General features: G+C 42.7%; 1 protein-coding gene across 6 annotated transcripts in view; it reads left to right on the top strand.

Annotated features, from left to right (window-relative positions):
- ADGRF1 (adhesion G protein-coupled receptor F1) overlaps window positions 1–19,178 on the top strand; it is a 53,105-nt gene that overhangs the window by 11,179 nt on the left and 22,748 nt on the right. For 3 of the 6 annotated variants that reach the window (XM_043450009.1, XM_043450012.1, XM_043450013.1), the window contains 5 exons: window positions 8,976–9,038; window positions 12,626–12,703; window positions 13,737–13,846; window positions 15,168–15,225; window positions 18,077–18,226. In XM_043450009.1, the coding sequence (XP_043305944.1) occupies window positions 13,778–13,846; window positions 15,168–15,225; window positions 18,077–18,226 (277 nt within the window). In that variant the 5' untranslated portion in view covers window positions 8,976–9,038; window positions 12,626–12,703; window positions 13,737–13,777. The remainder of the gene's footprint in view (window positions 1–8,975; window positions 9,039–12,625; window positions 12,704–13,736; window positions 13,847–15,167; window positions 15,226–18,076; window positions 18,227–19,178) is intronic. The other 3 variants (XM_043450010.1, XM_043450014.1, XM_043450008.1) reach the window with 1 other exon arrangement.

The following is a 19,178-nucleotide window of genomic DNA, read 5'->3' as shown; positions in this document are numbered from 1 at the left end:
TCCACACAGTCAAAGGCTTTGGCATAGTCAATAAAGCAGAAATAGATGTTTTTTTTCTGGAACTCTCTTGCTTTTTCGATAATCCAGCAGATGTTGGCAATTTGATCTCTGGTTCCTCTGCCTTTTCTAAAACCAGCTTGAAGATCTGGAAGTTCACGGTTCACGTATTGCTGAAGCCTGGCTTGGAGAATTTTGAGCATTACTTTACTAGCGTGTGAGATGAGTATAATTGTGTGGTAGTTTGAGCATTCTTTGGCATTGCCTTTATTTGGGATTGGAATGAAAACTGACCTTTTCCAGTCCTGTGGCCACTGCTGAGTTTTCCAAATTTGCTGACATATTGAGTGTAGCACTTTCACAGCATCATCCTTTAGGATTTGAAATAGCTTAACTGGAATTCCATCACCTCCACTAGCTTTGTTCGTAGTGATGCTTCCTAAGGCCCACTTAACTTCGCGTCCAGGATGTCTGGCTCTAGGTGAGTGATCATACCATCCTGATTATCTGGGCCATAAAGATCTTTTTTGTATAGTTCTTCTGTGTATTCTTGCCGCCTCTTCTTAATATCTTCTGCTTCTGTTAGTCCATACCATTTCTGTTCTTCATTGAGCCCATATTTGCATGAAAATTTCCCTTGGTATCTCTAATTTTCTTGAAGAGATCTCTAGTATTTCCCATTCTATTGTTTTCCTCTATTTCTTTGCAATGATCACTGAGGAAGGCTTTCTGAGCACTTTGGTTTGGTGCAAGCATGAACTGGAAGAAGCAATAGGGTACTGGGTATGGAAGGATGTGAGCAGTGGCTGGGGTGTGTCCCCAGGGTGAACAACTCAGAAAGTAGACGAATGGCTTCCCCCAACAATGTCACTGAATTCACAGTTTTGCTTAAGGCTATTCATGTTCGTGTCCCTGGTGACTCAGAGGTAAAGAATCCACCTGCCAATGTAGGAGATGCAAGTTTGATCCGTGAGTCGGGAAGATCCCCTGGAGAAGAAAATGACAACCCATTCCATTATTTTTGGCATATCCCACGGACAAAGGAACCTATAGTCCATGGAGTCACAGAAGTCCATGGGATCACAAAAGAATCGAATATGACTTAGTGACTAAACAAACAGGAATGCCTTATGAAACCACATTCTACCCGATCTAAACATACATCTTTGCAATTTTCAAAACATTCTGCCTTGTTCTCTTTCCAAAGATTTTTGTCAGGGAATACCCATAGTTACATAGATTGTGTCTGAGCAGAGATGTGCTCACAGGATATCAAGGCCTTCATAGTTCTGGACTGGATATATGGTCTTAATAGCTGTGAAAATAATCTAGGAACCTAGAAGGATGGTGCAAAAGATGTAGAGCATTACCCTCTCTCCCATGCCCAGGTAGTTCTAGTCTTGCTGAATTCCACCACTGTAGTACACAAAACCAGAGGAAATGCGGGGAGGGGTGTCTCTTAGAGCACCCCACTCCCCAGCAAGCCACAGAGAATCTCATAGAAGCTCCAGTTCAATGGCACATGAAAACCTGGGCTCTGGCATATGGAGGACAAATATCCATAAGAATTAATAAGTGTGAAAGTGCCCTAGCATTTTCTAGAGTTATTGTAAATCTCCTGTGCACGGTCAGTTAAATGAATAAAATCCAAAAAGGTGAACAGACATGAAAAAAGTGCAAAATACGGCTGAATTTTGTTGATGAGGATGATCTGGTCATCATAGTCTCTGGGTTCTCCGTGTAAATGTCAGTCTTTAATCTTCAGAGGCCCACAGGCAGTGGAAACTGTTGTTTTGCTTTAAAGAAGGTCTTTTGAAATACAGACTTTAAATAAAGTCTTGAAGATAATTTCTTTATCATTTGCCTCTTTCTCATAAGATAAAATTTTTTAAAAATCTGGTCATAAGGTTTCCTCTATTATTTAGGGATAAGCAGACATTTACTATAAAAGTGTGGTGTTAGGACTGGTTCACACCTGCAATGTTTTGGGTAAAGAGACTTTGGATTAAGTAGATTATATTTTCCAGGAAACCTTTTGGACTTTTTGTTTGTACTTTAGCCCAGTTTTGCTTGATGACATTCCTGTGCTTAATTGCTTAAGAGTATCAGGCTAATCATTTCTAATAAGAAACTTAACAATATAATTCTTAGGCTTATAACATAACACTCTTCTATGTTGTTGACCAAGATGCCAATTAAGCAAGTAACTAGCAAAAGAAAAGACAAAGACAGCATAGAATTTTAAAAATATTCAGGTTAGAATTTTATGATGGCAATATGCACCTTTAAACTTGATAAAGATTTTCCCAGGTGATCTTGATAAAGAATGGTTCAGTGAAGAAATGTAGCTGGGATAGCTAATTATTCATTTGGAGGAAAAGGAGAGTAAAGCCCTTGTTGTTGTTTGGTCGCTAAGTCATGTCCGACTCTTTTGTGACCCCATGGATTGTAGCGCACCAGGCTCCTCTGTCCATGGGATTTCCCAAGCAAGAATCCTAGAGTGGGTCACCATTTCCTCCTCCAGGGGGTCTTCCTGACTCAGGAAATGTACCCTTGTCTTCTACTTGGCAGGCGGATTCTTTACCACTGAGCCCCCTGGGAAATCCTAAAGCCCTATTTTATACCCAAACCTAAAATAACTTCAGGAAGATTGAAGATTTAAATGTTTATAACAAACAAATGAACTCGCCTAAAAAGTGTGAGAAGTAAATATAAGAGGATTTTTTTTTACCATATTTGCATAGAAAAAATTTTTAGCATGACCCCAGATTTAAAATCCATAATGGAAGAGATTGACAGATGTGATTCCATGAACATTTTAAACTTTTGTGCTAAACAGGACAACATAAAAAGTTAAGAGACCACAAACAAATGATGGGCAAATATTTATAACATGAGTGACAAGGAGCTGATATCCATGCTACAATGAGCTCCTAAAAGCAGCTCTTAAGATAAAGGTGAACATTTCAATAGAAACACTTGATATAAAGACTTAAATAGTCAAACCAGAAAAATACCATATTCAGTTCAGTTCAGTCGCTTAGTCGTTTCCGACTCTTTGCGACCCCATGAATCGCAGCACGCCAGGCCTCCCTGTCCATCACCAACTCCCGGAGTTTACTCAAACTCATGCCCATCAAGTCAGTGATGCCATCCAGCCATCTCATCCTCTGTCGTCCCCTTCTCCTCCTGTCCCCAATCCCTCCCAGCATCAGGGTCTTTTCCAATGAGTCAACTCTTCACATGAGGTGGCCAAAGTATTGGAGTTTCAGCTTCAGCATCAGTCCTTCCAATGAACACCCAGGACTGATCTCCTTTAGGATGGACTGGTTGGATCTCTTTGAGGTCCAAGGGACTCTCAAGAGTCTTCTCCAACACCATAGTTCAAAAGCATCAATTCTTCAGTGCTCAGCTTTCTTCACAGTCCAACTCTCACATCCATACATGACTACTGGAAAAACCATAGCCTTGACTAGACGGACCTTTGCTGGCAAAATAATGTCTCTGCTTTTTAATATGATATCTAGGTTGGTCATAACTTTCCTTCCAAGGAGTAAGCATCTTTTAATTTCGTGGATGCAGTCACCATCTGCAGTGATTTTGGAGCCCCCCAAAATAAAGTCTGACACTGTTTCCACTGTTTCCCCATCTATTTGCCATGAAGTGATGGGCCCATATGCCATGATCTTAGTTTTACATATAAATGGCCAATAAACATCTGAAAAAATGTTTTATTTTATTAATAATCAAAAGCCTAGAAATTAAAACAATTAGATTAAAATTTGCCAATTAGTTTGGCAAGCATTATAACCATGTTGGGACCAGTGTGATGAAACAGGCATTTCTACACCTTACCAGGGACTATAACTAGATACAAATTAAAAGGCTCATTTGGCCATGTCTATCAAAACTCAAAATAATCTGGAATGAAGGATGAACAAGAAAAAGGTTAATAGAAGGGACATTTAAGACAGATTATAGGAGTCTAAATAACAAATTTACCATGATACGTTTGCTTTTCATCTATGCATAATATGAAGGTGTTTTAGTTTTGAATTAGCATAGTATTTGCAGGATAGGAGGAATGCCAGGCAACTGGTTTTATTTCTAGAAAAATCATTTGGGGAATATGATAGTAAAATAGGCTTTTACTTACTAGGAAATTATGATGAAAATACTGTTAATACATGGGTAGGGAAACTTATAGAATGAGTGTTTTTTTGGTAGATTTGAAACAAGGTTTATCAATGTGAGCCCTGAATGAGAAGTCAGATATTGTTTTACTCATTTAAGAACAGATCACCTAAGAACAGTTTGTAAGATCTTTAATTTGACCTTTAACCCTTGAAGACCCCACAAAGTCTGTTCTGTAGGTTCTTTCCAGTAGGCCTGATGAGTTATGTTTTCACTCTTGAAGAGTTAGGTTTCCTTGGATACAAAATGACATTCACATTTGTTAGGAAGATAGCTTTGAAACATACATTCTTCTTTTTCTTGCACAAAGAGAGCTTAACTGAGTTCCATGTGGAAACAGCACAGTCATCTCTAAGAGCCATCTTCAAATTGGTCATCAGGGGTCTGACCAACATCATCTCGGTTGTTTGGGGTATGGTTAATCTTTAGTTCCAGGTCCATTTGTTCCCATTTCTTTGCAGCCAGTTCTTGAAACTGTGGCAGCTCATGTCCTGGGTAGAGTGGTCATCTTGTCGTTAACTTCTCCCACCCGGTGTTTTAATATCTGTGAGACAGCTCACAGGATATGGCTCTGAATATTATCTATAGCCCTTGAGAAAGAACTAAAGGTCCTTGACTTTAATGACGGTATTATTATTATTTAGTCTCCTTTGACTCTTTTTCTTTGTTTCAGCATTTCTCACTTTTATGATTAAATGTGTTCTTTGACTAAAGTTTTCCGCAGACAAAAGGCAGGCAGAGGACATGCGGGGCAAGGACCATAGGGTCCTGCTCCGTTTCACAGGGAGTTCCTCTCGGTGTTCTGCTTTGACCTAGATGAGTGGGATGGGGGAGGAGCGGGAGGGGGTTTCAAGAGGGAGGGGATATATGTGTACATATGGCTGAGTCACTTCATTGTACAGAGGAAACTAACACAGCATTATAAAGCAATTATACTCAAATTTTAGAAAGACCTTGGCCCAAGCAATAAAATGAACCGGGCCCAGAGTCTAAGAGAAATATGAGGTTCTTTAGGGAGAGAAATTTAAGGAAATCATTGATACAGTCTTTTTATTTAGAATTTAGGTTTACTCTTCTCATTTCATACAAGTGTGAAGCCAAAATAATTCCCACTTAACTGCCAAAATAATCAAAGCAATACATATGAAAGCATTTTGTAAATTAGAAAGAATTATCCTTACTTCTTCTTATGTAACTATCCCCTCCCTGGAGTGCTATTCAGGTACTTTTTTTTCAAGTAAACAGTCCAAGAGGAAACTCAAGTTCTCTGGGCTTTACTGATTGTCAGTAGGCAAAACCAAGCGGGGAAGATGACAAATAATGACCGGGGGATTCCAGGAAGGCTGGGTCCCCATTGCTAAGCTGAAGTCTTGGCTGCAAAAAAGAGCTTGGCACACCTCCTCTGGAGTGCCATTAATCATGTTTTAAGGGCTTGGTGGTAATTTGTGCTCTACTGAACTGTGAGTGACAGGAGAAAATCTTCAGTTACCGGGGGTTGGAATAGACCCAACCCTTGAGGCTGGCAGTCAGGCTTTTTACAGCAGAATGGAGCTAGACTTATCTATGAGGGATAAAGTAGGACACCCGGAGAAGTATTGGGCGATGAGTTAAGAACGACAAGTCATTCTGTACCTCTTTGCCAATGCAGGCGATGTCGGAGACTCGGGTTCAGTCCCAATGTTTGGAACATGCCCTGGAGGAGGAAATGGCAACCCACTGCAGTAGTCTTGCCTGGAAAATTCCATGGACAGAGGAGCCTGGTGGGCTACAGTCCATAGGGTCGCAAAGAGTCTGACAAAACTGAGCAAGCTTGCAACTCTTTTAAGATGTAAAGTGGAGATAAATGAACTAAAAAAAAAAAAACAACAAACACCAGAATCCATGTGAGGAGGGAGCAGACAGCTGAGCTATGCTGACAGCACCAGCGACAGGAGAAATGCTCTCTAGCTGAAGTTCCAATTCATGGCAAAGGACACAGGGACTTGTGAAAAAAAAAAGTGTATCTTAATTTTTGAAGGAAAAAGGATCAGGGAAGAAATAGGGTCTTAAGCCGGACTCTGAAAGGAGATCCATTCAGTGAACCATCGGAAATTTAAATAGGGACTTTGGAGGAGAGAAAATCAAGCAATGCAGCAGCTGTTCTCAAAAGTAGGTCTGATCACGGTTCTTGGAGCTTCCCCAAGGGGGTGGAGCTACAGTGAGCAAACACCCTGCCTAGGAAATTGGAGAGAGTGATCGGACAAATTAAAGCTTTGCAGACTGGTGAAGTGTCCCAAGGGAAAGGCCAGCTTAGCTAAGTAGTCTCTTTTATCTCTTCCAACCTTGGGAGTTCTTAAAACACCCCACTGCTATTCTCATCCTAAGGACTTAATTCTAAGTAGATTCTCAGCTCACCTTAAAAGATGTTCAGGTATGATAATAACTAGAGAAAATAAGAATAGAGTCCAGTAAAAAAAATTTAATCTCTCCAAGCTCAGATTCAGTAACTGATCGACACTAATGTAAAGAACAATAACATAAATGATATATAAATAGAAGCTGCCAAATGCGCATATAATAATGGAATCTAAATGAGAACAGATCTGAGTGCATCTTATTTTCTTGCTTACTTTAGGGAAGAGGAAGTTGAGTCCAGCAAGAGTTCTTTTTAGCTTGTACATTTTCTAGCAGATAAAGGACAAAGTTGAGGTTAGGGTCTAATTCATCTAGGTCTTTTCCCAGCAAGTTTATTAAATATTAACATACTGAAAACATGCTAATATATAAAATATGTGTCTAAATTGTACTGGGGACACAACACAGACAGACACTGAAATTTTAAATATAGTCCTTCCAGAAGAAGTCAGTCTAGCTCAAAAAAACGACCAAACCACCAAATATTTTTCCAAGTGTGACACTGGTTTTCTTTTTTGTTTCCCACCTATATTTCCACCTGTCTTCTCTACTGTATCTGCCTACTGAAAATCACGAAGAAATTCTCAAAGGCAAATGGCCCAGGGATTCCTATACAAAGGCAGACCCCAATGAAAACATGACCAAAAACTCATAAAAAAAAGAATAAAATAAAACCAAGGTTTGGCAGGCTCTCATCTGTTAACCAGTTCTATTTGAATCATAACATCTTTCATATCCCAGTTGGAGATCTGCTCTTCCCGTATGTGTGTGTGTGTGCACGTGTGCATATGCGTGCATGCACATGAGTCCAAGACAGAGAGGAGGGTGACGATTCTACTGGGAATTCTTTTATTTATAGAGGAAGAAACATAATCCCATAAATACTGATGCCAGAAAGCCATCCGAGTTCAACTCTGCCTAAGAATAGATTGTTGCTAAAAATTCTGGAAACTGTAGGTGAGAGCAGTCCCAGTTCAGAACCACTGTTGATAAGGAGATAGCTGTTGACATAAATAAATGATATTTGATCCATAAATACATAACTGGAAGACTGGAAGACAATGGGCAGCTGTCTCCAGAAGCATAATAGTAAATGCTAATGATTGTTCTCCAAAAACTGAAGGACAAGGATTATCAGGAATGAATTCAACTGAATGAATTCAAGGAAGTGAAGGGGGTCCCACTATGGCCAAGCCTTCCCATGGATGCCAGGGCCGACACAGCTGTAGGTCAGGTATCACTGACCCCCAGCGAGGTGTCATGTAAACAAACACACACACTGATGACAACAACAGCTCCTCATCTATGGCAAGGGCACTTGGATTCTGAGAAATTTTCTTTTTTTAAAAATAATCAAGACACTTCCAACTGAGAAGGGAAGTGCTGAAAATACCATGGGGCTTGCCTCTAGTGAAGGCAAATTTAAGTAGGATTTAAGATTACACCTCCTTAACACATGAGAAGGAAATGGCAACCCACTCCAGTATTCTTGCCTGGGAAAATCCCACGGACAGAGGAGCTTGGTGGGCTGCAGTCCATGGGGTTGCAAAAGAGTCACACACGATTTAGCAACTAAACAACAACTCCTCAACACACACACACAATTAACCGTCTTTAGAATCTGTTAACTCACTTATTGTAAACATGTATTCTTACTTCCTTGAAGCTTGGATCCCTCCATTGATACCATACTGGGCATCAACCCAGGAGTACCTTTTATTTGATTAGTTAATTTGACTCAGATTGAAGTCAAATTCTGGAACAATCCAACAGTTACTATGGAAACTGGTGGTGAGATTGAAATACTAGTTATGCTAATATTAGCAGCTATCAATCATTGAGGCTCACCATCTGCTGGGCATTGCTCTAGGTTCTCTATATGCAATTACTCATTCAATTCTCTAAAGAATCTCTGAATTTGATAAACTTTCCCCATCTTATAGATGAGCAAACTGAGGCATAGAAAGATTAAGAAAATGCCAAAGAGCATCCAGTTAATAAATGTCAAAGCCAGGACCTGAATCCTGGGCAGGCTAACCACAGAGCCTGTTTTGACCCATGCACCTTGAGTTACCCATGTCTACGATTAGTTGTCAAATATAGGATGCCCAGTTAAATTTTTTTTTATTTTTATTTATTTTTGGCTGTTCCAAGTCTTAGTTGCAGCACACAAAATCTTGAGTTGTGGTATGCGGGATCTAGTTCCCTGACCAGGGATCACACCTGGGCCCCTGCACTGGGAGTGTGGAGTCTTAACCGCTGGACCACCAGGGAAGTCCCTTAGTTAAATTTGAATTTCAGAAAAACAACAGTCATCCTGAACAATGAATAGTGTCCCAAATATTGTGCGGCCCATACCTAACACTAAAAAATTATTCTTTATTTATCAGTAAGTCTTCTAACCCTACCCTAGAGGAAGCTGAGTGTACCAAGGAAGCAAAGAAAACATTTTGGTAAGTTGGAGCTTTGGTCTCAAATTCTAAAAGGAGAATTCATGTCACAGTATTAGCCTCAATTGTGGTTGTTCAGTTGTATCTGACTCTTTGAGACCTCATGGACTGCAGCAGGCCAGGCTTCCCCGTCCTTCAATATCTTCCAGAGTTTGCTCAAACTCTTGTCCATTGGTTCAGTGATGCCATCCAACCAGCTCATCCTCTGTCACCCTCTTCTCCTGCCCTCAATCTTTCCCAGCATCAGGATCTTTTCCAATGAGTCCGCTCTTTGCATCAGCTTCAGCTTCAGTCTTTCTAATTAGCCTTGGAGCAGAACCTTTTTTCCCTCTCCTAGAAGCAGTTTAGAATAACAGCTCTCAGAGCTGTCTAGGGGTCAGCCTCACTTGGGAAGCTTTAATAACACACATGGCAGAGCCTGGTCTGCATAAGATGTAGTAGGTTTATGGTGGAATGGGGGTGCCTGATTTTCAAATGAGCCATGAAGTGTTTCCTTTTCTCCTTCCCAATGCCTCCCCCTCCTTTTCATAGCCTGGCTATTCATGATTGGCCTCTGGACCAGTGACTGGGAATTCCTGGTCTGAAACCCTGATTATAAGTTCCAGTTTACCATTTCTAGCAAGTCCAAGGAGACAAACAGCTCATGCCCCACCCTCCAGCAGGGGAAGAAGAGGGAATAAACAGGCCAAGAGGATAAGAGAGTTTCTTCAAGACCCTTGGAACTATCACCCAGGCCTCCTCACATTGGGTTTGCAGCCTCAGGCCTGGGTGCCATATGTGAGAAAGAGATTTTTCAGGGAGAGAGAGAAATGGAGAGAAAAAGCCATGTGATTGCCAAGCCTCCCACATGGAAGCAGGCCCTGGCACAAGAGAACAAGAGCAGATCAGGTTAAAAGTCACCCCTGGAAGTGGAGAAAAAGTGGGAAAGGGGCTAGAAAGAGCACCAGATTCCTCTGCAGTGTGACTTCACTTCAGGAAGGTACTGGAAAATTGGCTTAGCAGGATGAAGTAAATTGGAACTTAGGATCAGGGTTTGGGTTTAGCAGGATGTGGCAGTTCACCAACAAATAAGCAATAACAACATACGTGTAAAGAAAAACAAATAGAAAATATCCAAAGGACACAGGAAAAGAAGTTCTGTTTCACAAAACTATTCAGCTATTTTACCTCTATATGAAATTTCATTATGTATGAGTGTGTATATACACATGATACAGATATAGATAGACATGTTTTATTATGTATGTATGTATCTATCTATGTTTACATCTATATTTTTCTTTCTTTTTTTTAGTTGCTCAGTAGGTCCAGCTGTTTGCAGCCCCCATAGATTGTAGCCCATTAGGCTCCTCTGTCCATGGAATTCCCCAGGCAAAAATACTGGAGTGGGTAGCCATTCCTTTCCCCAGGGGGTCTTCCTGACCTAGGGATCAAACCTGGGTCTCCCAAATTGCCAGTATATTCTTTACCGTCTAAGCCACTAGGGAAGCCCCAATATAAATATGTGTGCATACCTGTGTGCTGAGTCACTTCAGTCATGTCCGACTCTGTGCAAGCCTACGGATCATAGCCTGCCAGGCTCCTCAGTCCATGGGATTCTCCAGGCAAGAATACTGGAGTGGGTTGCCATGCCGTCCTCCAGGGGACATTCCGGACCCAGGGATCGAACCCACGTCTCACAGTTCCTGCAGTGGCAGGCGGGTTCTTTACCACTAGTGCCATCTGGGAAGCCCCTATATACATATACTCATGTTATAAAATATGTCTATTTTTATGGAGTCAACTTTTTTAATTTTTAAAATTTCATTTTTAATTAAGATTTTTATTTTTAAAAAATTAAATTAAAAATTTATTATTGAAATATAATTGCTTTATAGTGTTGTGTTAGCTTCTGCTATACAACAACATGAATCAGCTATATACACACACACACACACACACACATATTCCCTTCCTCTTGAGCCTCTCTCTCATCCCCTCCATCCTACCCCTCCGGGTCATCACAGAGCACCAGGTTGAGCTCCCTGTGCCATACAACAGCTTCCTACTAGCTATCTATTTTACACTTGATGGTCTATATATATCTGTGTATATATATATATCTGTGCATAGTGTATATCTGGAAAAACAACCACCCTAGAGACAAAAACCTATCACTTTCAGAAAGCAAAAAGCACAAGTCAGAGGGACCAGGACTCAGAGCAGATAGGTTTTGGGAAGCAAGAAGGAGAAGAATGATCTGGAGTCCAGATTGCTGCCCAAAGAAAGTTAAAGCAGTCTATTTAGGGGGAGTCTTGGGAGGCAGGGGATGGGGGCATGTGAGCACCATTCACTAAAGGGAGCAGGTAAATACAGAAGGGGTGTGTGTCCCATGGCTTATTTTTCATGCTGTCCTAGAAAGCCCTAGAAAGACTCTCTATTAACATATAGGCCATATCTGTGGCAGTAGTTGCAGTCTTTAACGTCTTTTTTCTTTATTTAATCAATATTTTAAAAAATATTTATTTATTTATTTGGCTGCACTGGGTCTTAATTGAAGAATTCAAATCTTCAATTTTCAATGTGGCATGCAGGACCTTTAGTAGTGGCATGTTGGACCTTAGTTCCCTGACCAGGGATCAAGCCCTGGGCCCCCTCTGTTGGGAGTGTGAAGTCTTAGTCACTGGGAAGCCAAGGAAGTCTCGTAATCAATGCATTTTTAAAAATTGAACTATAGCATCCAACCAGTCCATCCTAAAGGAGATCAGTCCTGGGTGTTCATTGGAAGGACTGATGCTGAAGCTGAAACTCCAGTACTTTCGCCACCTCATGCAAAGAGTTGACTCATTGGAAAAGATCCTGATGCTAGGAGGGATTGGGGGCAGGAGGAGAAGGGAACGACAGAGGATGAGATGGCTGGATGGCATCACCGACTCGATGGGCATGGGTCTGGGTAGACTCTGGGAGTTGGTGATGGACAGGGAGGCCTGGCGTGCTGTGATTCATGGGGTCGCAAAGAGTTGGACACGACTGAGTGACTGAACTAACTGACTGACTGATAGCTGATTTACAATGTTGTATTAATTTCTGCTGAATAAGAAAGTGATTTAGGGATTATATTTATATATATATTCTTTCTTATATTCTTTTCCATTATGCTTTGTCACAGGACATTGAATATAGCTCTCTGTGCTGTGCAATGCAGGAGACTCCGGTTTAATTCATGGTTGGGAAAGATCCCCTGGAAAAGGGATAGGCTACTCACTCCAGTTCTCTGGGACTTCCCTGGTGGCTTAGATGGTTAAAGAATCTACCTGCAATGCTGGAGACCTGGGCTTGATCCCTGAGTTGGGAAGATTCCCCTGGAGAAGGGCATGGCAACCCACTCCAGTATTCTTGCCTGGAGAATTCCCCGTGGACAGAGGAGCCTGGCGGGCTACAGTCCATGGGGTCGCAAAGAGTTGGGCATGACTAAGTGGCCAAGCATACACAGCGAAGCCCTGTGCTATATGGTAGGCCTTTGTTGTTAATCTGTTATCCATATAAAAGCTTACACCTGCTAACTCCAACCTCCCCTTCCATCCCTCCCCAACTGTTGTATTTTCATGTAGATCAGAGAGCAAAGCTCAGGGCAGTGCTGTTGGGATGGCAAAGCGTGCATGAAGTTTAAAGGGCACCCAGAGAGGAAGGTAAGTGCTGGGCTGATCTTCTGTGCTGCTGACTCCAGGCACTGATTCCAATGCTGGGGAATCATAGCTCTTCATCTTTTCCTGTGGAGCTGTAAAGGGCATTTTGTGGCCATGACTGTGGGCTGAGTTGTGTCTAAATTATTCTGAGATAACCATGAACTGGAGGACAATTTGTTGCTAACCACACGAACTATAAAGAAGGAAATTTGACCGGTTCATGACTATTTTTATGCTAAAATACTCTATCTTAATATTAGAGTTTCTAGGGTCCTTGGTTGTTTGAGTGTATGTCTTTACTGAGATGAAAAGAAAACCTCAGTGAAATATAAAAGGCTGGATGTTAAATGCACTCAGTTGCAAAGTGAAGCAAGTCAAGATTTTAAAATAGCCTGTGTTGAGTCATGTAAAAGTGTTAGTCACACATGGGTGTCCAAACCCATGGACTGTAGCCTGCCAGGCTCCTCTGTCCCTGGAATTCTCCATGCAAGAATACTGGAGTGAGTAGCCATTCTCTTCTCCAGGGGATCTTCTCTACCCAGGGATCAAACCCAGGTCTCTTGCATTGCAGTCAGATTCTTCACCATCTGAGCCAACAGGGAGGCCCTGTGTTGAGTCATATTTGATCACTTAGAAGAAATTCCAGAGAAATTGTCTAGTAAGTTTGTAAAGAGAAAAATTCACCAGTTCTACAGTGAGAGTAGAAGAGATGGTCTCTCTGGTGAACATAAATAACCAAACCCTCAGAGCTTCTGATGAGCCCACTTAGGTTTTACCCCTCTGGGCGTTTTATTTTACTTGGAGGCACCAGGTCTTCGCTATGGCATGCAGGATCTTTGAGCTGTGGCATGTGGGATCTAGTTCCCTGACCAGGGACCCAACCTGGGCCCCCTGCATTGGGAGGTTGGAATCTTAGCTACTGGACAACCAGGGAGGTACTCCCCCCTCCCCATCCCCACCCCCACCAATGCATTTTAAAATTTTGGTTTGAATGACTTGTCTTCATGTCTTATCCTTGCATGGCACACACGTCTAGCCACAGACTGTGACTCCAGGCCCAGGAGGGACCATCAGAAGATGAGATTTCATCCTCTCTGGCTCTTCTCCTTCCTCACGATCACCGAGGGCCAAGATAGCTTCCTAGAGGTGAGCTGGCCTATGTCCGGTTTTCCTCTCTGTCCTTCTGCCACTTTGAATCCCCATCACTCTCTAGGCAACTGAAATGACATAATTTCATAGACTTGGAATCAGAAGTGCTGGGTTCTTGTCTCAACATTGCTTGCCTTAGTTGTGTGGCCTTAGTCGAGTCATTTTATCTCCTGGAGCTTAGATGATTTGACTGCAAAGCCAGCATCTTGGACTAAGCCATCCTGGAGATCACATCTAACTCAGCACATCCTCTCCTATGGCCTCTTTGATGGAGGAAAGAGCATATAAATCCACATTAATCGACATTAGCAATTCTTGGACTCTTCCCTACCTATTCTCACTTTCTTTTTTTCCAATAGTCATTTTAAAAATAAGGAGTTGTCTATTTTTTAAATTTACTTATTTGGCCATGTCAGGTTTTAATTGCAGCTCACAGGCTTAGTTGCCATGGGGCAGGTGGGATCTCAACTCTTCAATCAGGGATGGAGCCTGTGTTCCCCACATTAGAAGATGGCTTTGTAACTGCTGGATGACCAGGGAGGTTCCCATTTTTTAAAACTGAAGTAATAATTTACGTATTTTAGTTAAGCTTACACAGTCAATTTACAACGTTGTGTTCAATTCAGGTATACAGCGAAGTGATTGAGTTGTTTAGTTGCTGAGTCATGTCCAACTCTTTTGTGACCTCATAGACTAGCCTGCCAGGCTCCTCTGCCCATGGGATGTCCCAGGCAAGAATACTGGAGAGGGTTGCCGTTTCCTTCTACAGGGGATCTTCCCAAACCAGGGATTGAACCCATGTCTCTTGCATTGCAAGTGGATTCTTTACCACTGAGCCACCAGGAAAGCCCAATATATATACGCATCTGTGTTCTTTTTCAGACTCTTTTCCTTTATAGGTGATTATAAGACATTGAGTATAGTTCCCTGTTCTGTACAGCCCTTGCCACAACCCAGAAAGATCTACAGGACCTGCCTCCCTAGAGCTACTCTCTGACCTCACTTCCTGCCCCCTCCCCGACACCACATAGCTACTCTGGCCTTCACGTGCCAGGCATGTTCTTATCCCATAGCCTTTGCATGTGCTGTTTTTCCCTCCTCTTCGAAAGTTCTTTCTCGGAGATCCTCCCTTTCCCACCTCCTTCAGATCTGTGCTCAAAAGGTGTCTCAGCCATGTCTTGTCTTGTATCCACTCACCATCCCGCTAGGTTTTAGATACATAATTTTAATTAATCTGGGAAATCCAACAAGGTTTTATGAAATACAACATGACAAACCCTTGCTGTAATTCTTTTTTTTTTTCTTTTCTTTTTAACAGTGGGATGATGGCATCAAAACAAAACGAGAACTCATTGTGAATAAGCAAAAGCCTCCAGGTAAGACTCATATACACTGGAGGCATTCACTGGAACCAGGAGTGAAAGTAAAAGTGTTAGTCACTCAGTCATGTCTGACTTTTTCAGGCCCATGGACTGTAGCCTGCCAGGCTCCTCTGTCCATGGAATTCTGCAGGCAAGAATACTGGAGTGGGTAGCCATTCCCTTCTCCAGGGGATCTTCCTGACCCAGGGATCAAACCCAGGCCTCCTGCACTGCAGTCAGATTCTTTACCTTCTGAGTCACTGGAGCCAGAAGAGCAGGGTTTAAGTACTAGGAGTGCTTCTGATGGGTTGTATGATCTTGGGCTTGTCGTTAAATACCTCAAATCTGTAAAATGATAATAACAGTAATTCCTTGTGAGGATGAAGTAATATAATAGAGGCATAGTATCCTATCCTGTGCCCAGCCAGTAGCTGCCCCATATTCTTTCTTTCCTTCCTCATCTTGACCCCAATAATGTAATTAAAGGCACAGACATCAATCTAGAAATGAGTTGTGATCTGAAATTTGATTTGCAAGTGTGATGTCTCAAGCATTTAATATATTTCCCCATGGAAACAATACACACAGATGGTTGTTAGATTCCTGGGTCAGACCACTAAAGCTTTGTTACGGTGTAGTGAATCTTCAACCCCAGTCCGTCTGGGCCTCCCTCGTATCTCAGTCGGTAAGGAATCTGCCTGCAGTGCAGGGGCCTGGGTTCGATTCCTGGGTTGGGAAGATCCCATGGAGAAGGAAATGGCAACCCACTTCAGTATTCTTGCCTGGAGAATCCCATGGACAGAGGAGCCTGGCGGGTTACAAGTCCATGGGGTCAAAGAGTCAGACACGACTTAGCGACTAAACCACCACAGAAAACCTGCCATCCGACAATATGCTCACAGAGTCATAGGCCTTCCCACATTGTCACAAGGCCACAATTCTTTGGGAAAATGAAATCAGAATTGCAACTTGGAATGCAATAAAATGGTAAATGCACAAGTACACGTTGAACTGCTACAAATGCCAGGCACTATTTTAGATGTGTTAGATGAATTAAATTCCCACATGGATCCTATCAGTTAGGTTCAATCACCGTCTTTATTTTACAGAGTGTGAAACTGACAGAGCCCAGGGAGGGGCAGGGGTGGGAGGAAGCGTGGTTCAACCCCAATCCGTCTGGTTCCAGAACAAGAAGCATTAACCCCTGACAGCTTGGCCAGGGTCAACCTTTCCCCAGTTCCCCACCTCTGACCTGTCTGGGCCATGGCAGTGGATATCTCTTTAGCCCTCATCACTGGGGGTAATTCCCAAGGCTGGGATAGAGTTTCCAGCCTGAAGGAGACAGGGGAGAGGTGAATAGGTGGCAACCATGACAGACAGGAGTCTCCTGTTAATGTCCCGGGGCAGGCTGCAGCCTCTGGATTTCCTTCCAAGAAGCCTAGGGATTGTCCTGTGTGTGTGTTCAGTCACTTCAGTCATGTCCCACTCTTTGCCACCCTGTGGACCGTAGCCCGCCAGGCTCCTCTGCCCATGGGATTCTCCAGGCAAGAATACTGGAGTGGGTTGCCATGCCCTCCTCGCCTAGGGATTGATTCAGCTGCTTTTCTTCCCTATAAATCTTCCAACTCCCCAGGGCCCCTAAGAAATGAGACAGTTTCATAGGAGCCCTCCCCATCTCATCTGTGCCCATAGAAAGCACGGTGGTGTCCTGAGAAATCTACGGGATTCTTAGAGGTTTCTTTGCAATGGCAATGAAATGAGACTCAGGGGAAAAAGATATTCACCTTTTGCCTCTTTGTCTCTGAAGTCCTTGACGATCTCAGTCTGGGGTCCACAGAGGACCTTGGGAGGCTATTAAGACCCCATGGAATTTGATGCCAAATTTCATATGAATGTGTCTAAGTAAATTCTGGATGGGGTTCCTCTTCTACACCAGCCCAAAGCACCTAATGGCCTCTCCTTAAGGAAACGAGAGGTGCTGTTCAGAAACGATAAGGTGGAGGTGAGAGTGCGCTAAGGTTCAAGTAAGGTTTGCTTTGGTTTTACTTTTGCGTTTCATCTCAGTATCAGACTCAGCTAACTAGTGGAACATTTGTGTGTGAGAGGGAAAGGCTCTTTGGAGAGGAAAGAGGGGACTGGGGGTTTTATTTATTTATTTATTTATTGAAGATTTTTCTTTTGTGGATCATTTTTAAAGTCTTTATTAAATTTACAATATTACTTCTTTTATTTAATTTCAAATTTATTAATTGAAGGATAACTACTTTACAGAATTGTGTTGATTTCTGTGAAACATCAACATGAATCAGCCATAGGTATACATATTATTGCTGCTTCTGTTTTTTTTTTTTGGTTTTCTGGGATCTCAGCTCCCCGACCAGGGATTGAAACCACGCCTCCTGCATTGGAAGGTGAAGTCTTAACCACTGGACCACCAGAGAAGTCCGGACTGGGGGTTTAGTATCAGAGGTGCTTTCAGAAGATCAGAGCTGAGGGAGCGGGAGGGGAGAGTGACTAAGAGCTCCTCACCTCTTGTCCCTTCAGTCTTGACCCAGAAGCTTGACTCTGGATGTGACCTGAGAAGTAGGGAGAATCAGGACGTCAGAGCTGAGCTGGATTGGCGAGCATGGGGCAGCTAGTCTGGCAGAAGTCAGAGAAGAGATGTGTCTTGGGCCTGTGTGGGCGGTCTGCATGCTTAACTCTGGAGGCCTATTTTTAGTCCATGACTGCATGAGCGGAAGTGAATACCAAGCAGCGTCCGTGAGCCCCACGCTGAACCTGACCTCTCTTCTGTGATCACTTGCCCGGCAGTATCTCCCTCCCAGCCCGAGAAAGGATGCCTCTGACTGTCTCTCCTCTTCTCTAGGCTCAATCCAGGAATACGAGTTGCTGCTTCAGGTGCACTATCGAAATTCCAAGGAGAAAAGAGAGCTGACGAAATTTCTGAAGTTTTGGGTCCCTTATTCATTTTTATTACCTCAGCCAGTGAAGATCATCAGAGCAAAGGCCACCACGTGTGAGTCCGTCTCTGTTGACTGGGAGGAGAAACGGGGAATGTGATGCCTGAGTCGGGTAAAGCTTAGGCTATCCTGTGGAATCTGTCACTCCCACAATAGCTATGGCTGGAAAGAAGGCTGTTTAGTTGCTAAGTTGTGTCCAACTCTTTGTGACCCCATGGATGTAGCCTGCCAGGATCCTCTGTCCATGGCATTCTCCAGGCAAGAATACTGGAGTGGGTTGCCCTTTCCTTCTCCAGGGGAATCTTCCAACCCAGGGATGGAACTCACATCTCCTGCTTGACAGGAGGACTCTTTACCACTGAGCCACCTGGGAAGCCCCACTAACAACCACCACAGTGGGGTTAGGAGAAATTAAGAAATTTATCTAAAACAAGAGTTCTCAGGGTGTGGTACCCAGACTGGCAGTAGCAGCAGCAGCAACAGGGAATGTAAAAAAAAAAATGCAGATCCCAGACATTGCCTCATAAACTTTGGAATGAGACCCCTCCCAGAAGATTTTGATGCACGATCAAGTCTGAGAACCACTTACTGTGCACAGTCGTGTGTAATTTCACAACACTGTCTGGTGACTTTGTCCCAGTTTTTTTTTTTTTTTTTTTTGGTCTGTTAAAAAGGAAAGATTTTTGGTGGGAGTTTTAGGTCAAATAGAAACATACAGGTTTGGTTAGTAGAATTTTTCCTTATAACTCTCAACAGAAAGGTCTCTCTGTCTTTGCCATATGGCTAACAAGGACTTTGGGGGAGTGATGCTAGGCTGATGAGAGCCTCCAGTAAGACAGTGGACAAATACCTTCTAGAATCCTTCGAATAACTCTCAGGTTGTCAAACCTTCTTCTGCTTCTTTCTCCATTCAAAGGATATCAATGGAACATACATCCGTCTTTTGGATGCTAGTGGCTCAAATGGTAAAGGATCTGTCTGAAATGTGGGAGACCTGGGTTTGATCCC

The sequence above is a fragment of the Cervus canadensis genome, chromosome 28, assembly GCF_019320065.1.
Source record: "Cervus canadensis isolate Bull #8, Minnesota chromosome 28, ASM1932006v1, whole genome shotgun sequence".
Lineage (NCBI taxonomy): Eukaryota > Metazoa > Chordata > Mammalia > Artiodactyla > Cervidae > Cervus > Cervus canadensis.
The sequence above is the reverse complement of the archived record's forward strand: the minus strand, read 5'-3'. Positions and strand labels throughout refer to the sequence as shown.